At 32.7% G+C, this 6,383-nt stretch overlaps 2 protein-coding genes across 2 annotated transcripts in view; both read left to right on the top strand.

Annotated features, from left to right (window-relative positions):
- The first annotated feature begins 1,264 nt into the window (after positions 1–1,264).
- On the top strand, positions 1,265–2,616 carry LOC125039065 (extensin-3-like). The gene is made up of 4 exons (XM_047632784.1): positions 1,265–1,276; positions 1,632–1,907; positions 2,101–2,161; positions 2,531–2,616. The coding sequence occupies exons 1-4, from the start codon at positions 1,265–1,267 to the stop codon at positions 2,614–2,616; spliced, it is 435 nt and encodes a 144-aa protein (XP_047488740.1).
- A 1,594-nt stretch (positions 2,617–4,210) lies between these two features.
- The window catches only part of LOC125039064 (extensin-2-like), a 2,488-nt gene continuing 315 nt past the window's right edge, over positions 4,211–6,383 (top strand). Inside the window, exons 1-4 of the mRNA XM_047632783.1 lie at positions 4,211–4,222; positions 4,575–4,850; positions 5,042–5,168; positions 5,445–5,561. Coding sequence (XP_047488739.1) covers positions 4,211–4,222; positions 4,575–4,850; positions 5,042–5,168; positions 5,445–5,561 — 532 coding nt within the window. The remainder of the gene's footprint in view (positions 4,223–4,574; positions 4,851–5,041; positions 5,169–5,444; positions 5,562–6,383) is intronic.

Below are 6,383 nucleotides of genomic sequence, written 5' to 3'. Positions count from 1 at the left end.
TATACATATATATATATGTATATATATGCATATATATAATATATGATATAATGTATAACATAATATATATATATAATACATAATATATAATATAAATATGCATATATATACACATATATGTATATATATATACATATACATAATATATATGTACATATGTAGGTGTACATACATATAAATATATAAAAATATGTATAAATACATCATACACACACACACACACATATAACATATATGATATATATATATATGATATATATATATATATATATATATATATATATATATATATATATATAGGTATATATATGTGTGTGTATTTATATGTGTGTATGTACATAGATACTTACAAACACACACACACACACACACATATATATGTGTGTGTGTGTGTGTGTGTGTGTGTGTTTGTAAGTATCTTTGTACATACACAAACGTATATATACATACATATGTATATACATATCATATATATATATCATGTATTTTATATATATTATATATTATGTATATTATATTAATTTTGTATATATTTATATACATATACATACACACACACACACATGTATATATATAGATAGATATAGATATGTATATATATAGATAGACAGATATATAGATAGATATAGATATAGATATATGTACACACACACACACACACACACACACACACACACACACATATATATATACACACATGTATATATATAAACAGATATAGATAGGTAGATAGATAGATATAGATATATGTACATGTATACACACACACACAAAAAAAAAAGAATATATATATATACACACACACACACACATATATACACATATATGTACATATATATAAACACACATTTATCTTTCTATCTCTATCTATCTATCTTTCTATCTATCTATATCTATAAATTTATATATATATATATACGTATGTATGTATGCATGTATATGTATATTCTTATGTGTGCATGTGTGCAGATATTTAGCTTCATGTTCTTTAATTAGCAAGATATATGTGAAAAAACTTTTAAACTTCATTTTAAAAATTTCTTGAATACGATAATACATAATGATAAAGATATCAGAAATAATTTTGTATAGGACATTATCCTATTAGCATTCAGTAGTAATGCGTATCAAGGGCTTGATCATTATTTCTTCAGGCTATAAGAGAAAGGCCTACAGAAGAACAGGCACAGACACAGACACACACGCACATAACAACGTATATAAAGGGAAGTGTCATCCACTGACTAACATACACTCGCCAACCATGTCTCTTAAGGTAGGAATGAAATCCTCTGGTACAGCGTAATCTAGATTTTGAATCTGTGAAGATGTTTACTAATTGTTTTGAATGCAATAGTAAATGTCTGGTTTAGTTTGCTACGTGAAATAGTTATTAGGGCTTATTTGCATTATATAGAAAAGGAAAATGAAATCTTGTTTCAGGAGACACATGTTTCAAATGTTATTAATGGTTTCAATCATATTTCTTATTATCTGTTGGGTTCTTTGGTTCTACCTTTTCTTCCCTTCGAAAAACCACACTTCTCCCTCTCTCTCTCTTTGTCTTTCCCTTTCTCCATTCATTTTTGCATCAAAGGTTTTGACAGAAGAATATGTTCGCTTATCCACAGGTCGTCGTCCTCGCCTGCGTGGCTGTCGTCGCTCTGTGCGACAAGGCCCCAGTCCACGCCCCTCATCCCCCCGTTTACGCCCCTAGACCTTCCTACCACGCCCCTGCTCCTTACCACGCCCCTGAACCCACCTACCACGCCCCAAAGCCCGCCTACCACAACCCCGAACCCGCCTACCACGCCCCCGAGCCCACTTACCACGCCCCCGAGCCCGCCTACCACGCCCCAGAGCCCGCCTACAACGCTCCGAAACACTATGAAAATGAGTACCCTGACGTGAGTATATGATTACCCATTTTGTTATTCATTTAATTCTTATTAACTGTCTGTTTACTGCTCAAACTGTAAATCTTTACCGTCAAGTCATAGTCCTTATTAGGATACAGAAACAATAACACGAGCAGTTTTGCTAATATTTTTATTCGAATATCTTTTCTCATTCTTCCCGATTTTAACTCATGTCATGCAGGTGCCCGCGAAGTACAACTACAACTACGGTGTCGCCGACGGTTACTCCGGCGCCAACTTCGGTCACTCGGAGTCCCGCGACGGCTACAAGACCGAGGGCAGCTACACCGTCGACCTCCCCGACGGCCGCAAGCAAATCGTCAAGTACGTGGACAACGGCGACGGTCTTATTGCTGAGGTCACCTACGAGGGCGAGGCTCAGTACCCCGAGTACACCCCCACCTACAAGCCCGCTCCCCCCGCCTACGGCACCCCTACCCCAGCCTATGCTTAAATCATAGAGAGATTCAAGACAGAAAATCCTATATGTACATTATATAGAACATATTTATTTCAACATGAAATAAAACTACATTTTTTATATAAATCTTCGACGTTTTTCATACCAAATATTTTAAACCAGAAAATAAATCCAGAAATATTTTGATCAGCACAACGACACAGGGAGGGCCTACAACCACCTCAGTTTGGAGTCAAGAAAGTGAGATTGTCTGGACGGTTGACACCAAGGACATAACGCGTGACTTTCGTTCTAAAAGACGTTTCCCTGATTTTACGATCCAAAAGGCGTGGTCGGAGGAAAAAGGAGGACTGTTGATCTATCTGTCTGTCTACACACACACACACATGTATATGCATATATATATATATATATATATATGCAAATACACACACACATATATATATATATATATATATATATAGATAAATATATATATATATATTGTAGGTATGTATGTGTACATATATATATGTATATATATACATATATATATTATATGATATAATGTATAATATAATATAATATAATAGATATATGTGATATAATATATAATATATAATATAAATATGCATATATATACATATATGTATATATACATATACATAATATATATGTACATATATAGGTGTATGTATATATATATATATATATATATGTATATATATACATACGCATACATACATATAATTATATAAAAATATGTATAAATATATCATACATACACACACACACACACACACACACACATATGTGTGTGTGTGTGTGTGTGTGTGTGTGTTTGTAGGTAAATATGTACATACACACACATAAACACACACACATATATATACATATATATGTATATATATATATTATATATATCATATATGTTATATATATTATATATTATGTATATTATATTTATTTTGTATATATTCATATACATATACACATGCACACACACATGTATATATATAGGTAGATATTGATATGTATATATATATATATATGGATAGATAGCTAGATAGATAGATAGATAAAGATAAATGTACATAAACATACACACATACACACACATATATATATACACACATGTATATATATAAAGAGGTATAGATAGATAGATATAGATATATGTACAAATATACACACATATGAATATAAGCATATGACGAAGACAAAGTCGAAACCGGTCAAATACATCTCTTGTATTGTGAAGATATTCATCCTTTTATACATTTGTCAACATGAACGCGGTTCATATATATATATATATATATATATATATATATATATATATACACATATATATACATATATATAAATACACATTTATCTTTCTATCTCTATCTATCTATCTATATCCATAAATTTATATATATACACACACACACACATATGTATATATATATATATATATATATATATATATATATATATATTTATACGTATGTATGTATGCATGTATATATATATATATATATATATATATATATATATATATATATATATATATATATATATATATATATTCTTACGTGTGCATGTGTGCAGACATTTAGCTTCATGTTCTTTAATTAGCAAGATTTATGTGAAAGTACTTTTAAACTTCTTTTTTAAAACTTCTTGAATACGATAATACATGACGATAAAGATATCAGAAATAACTTACTATAGGACATTATCCTATTAGCATTCAGTAGTAATGCGTATCAAGGGCTTGATGATTATTTCTTCAGGCTATAAGAGAAAGGCCCACAGAAGAACAGGCACAGACACACACACACACGCACATAACAACGTATATAAAGGGAAGTGTCAACCGCTGACTATCATACACTCGCCAACCATGTCTCTTAAGGTAGGAATGAAATCCTCCGGTACAGCGTAATCTAGATTTTGAATCTGTGAAGATGTTTACTAATTGTTTTGAATGCAATAGTAAATGTCTGGTTTAGTTTGCTACGTGAAATAGTTATTAGGGATTATTTGCATTATATAGAAAAGGAAAATGAAATCTTGTTTCAGGAGACACATGTTTCAAATGTTATTAATGGTTTCAATCATATTTCTTATTATCTGTTGGGTTCTTTGGTTCTACCTTTTTTCCCTTCGACAAACCACACTTCTCTTTCTCTCTCTTTCTCTTTCCCTTTCTCCATTCACTTTTGCATCAAAGGTTTTGACAGAAGAATATGTTCGCTTATCCACAGGTCGTCGTCCTCGCCTGCGTGGCTGTCGTCGCTCTGTGCGACAAGGCCCCAGTCCACGCCCCTCATCCCCCCGTTTACGCCCCTAGACCTTCCTACCACGCCCCTGCTCCTTACCACGCCCCTGAACCCACTTACGACGCCCCCAAGCCCGCCTACCACAACCCCGAACCCGCCTACCACGCCCCCGAGCCCACTTACCACGCCCCCGAGCCCGCCTACCACGCCCCAGAGCCCGCCTACAACGCTCCGAAACACTATGAAAATGAGTACCCTGACGTGAGTATATGAGTACCCATTTTGTTATTCATTTCCTTTTTATTAACTGTCTGTTTAGTGCTCAAACTGTTTGTAAATCTTTACCGTCAAGTCATAGTCCCTATTAGTATACAGAAACAATAACACGAGCAGTTTTGCTTATATTTTTATTCGAATATCTTTCTCATTCTTCCCGATTTTAACTCATGCAGGTGCACCCGAAGTACAACTACAACTACGGGGTCGCCGACGGTTACTCCGGCGCCAACTTCGGCCACTCGGAGTCCCGCGACGGCTACAAGACCGAGGGAAGCTATACCGTCGACCTCCCCGACGGCCGCAAGCAGATCGTCAACTACGTGGACAACGGCGACGGTCTTATTGCTGAGGTCACCTATGAGGGCGAGGCTCAGTACCCCGAGTACACCCCCACCTACAAGCCTGCTCCCCCCGCCTACGGCACCCCTACCCCAGCCTATGCTTAAATCATAGAGAGATTCAAGACAGAAAATCCTTTATGTACATTATTTAGAACATAATTATTTCAACATGAAATAAAACTACATTTTTTTATATAAATCTTTGACGTTTTTCATACCAAATATTTTAAACCAGAAAATAAATCCAGAAATATTTTGATCAGCACAACGACACAGGGAGGACCTACAACCACGTCAGTCTGGAGTCAAGAAAGTGAGATTGTCTTGACGGTTGACACCAAGGATATAACGCGTGACTTTCGTTTTAAAAGACGTTTTCCTGATTTTACGATCCAAAAGGCGTGGTCGGAGAAAAAAGGAGGACTGTTGATCTATCTCTCTGTTTACACACACACACACACAGGTATATGCATATATATATATATATATATATATGCAAATACACACACACACATATATTTATATATTTTTATATAGATATATAAATATATATATATATATATATTGTAGGTATGTATGTGTACATATATATATTTATATATACATATATATATATAATATATGATATAATGTAAAATATAATATATGATATATATATACATGATATATAATATATAATATAGATGTGCATATATATACACAAATATATATATATACATATACATAATATATATGTACATATATAGGTGTATGTATATATACACATACGCATACCAACATACATATAAATATATACAAATATGTATAAATACATCATACAAACAAACACACACACACACACACACACACACATATATATATATATATATATATATATGTGTGTGTGTGTATGTGTTTGTAAGTATATATGTATATACACACACATAAACACACACATATATATACATATATACGTATATATATCATATATATATCATATATGTTATATATATTATTTATGTAGATTATATTTATTTTGTATATATATATACATATACACATGCACACACATGTATATAAATAGGTAGATATTGATGTGTATATATATAGATACACAGACAGCTAGATAGATAAAGATATATGTACATAAACATACACACATATATATACACACATGTATATATATATAAAGAAA

The sequence above is a fragment of the Penaeus chinensis genome, chromosome 26, assembly GCF_019202785.1.
Source record: "Penaeus chinensis breed Huanghai No. 1 chromosome 26, ASM1920278v2, whole genome shotgun sequence".
NCBI lineage: Eukaryota > Metazoa > Arthropoda > Malacostraca > Decapoda > Penaeidae > Penaeus > Penaeus chinensis.
This window is presented reverse-complemented; position numbering and strand designations above follow the sequence as displayed.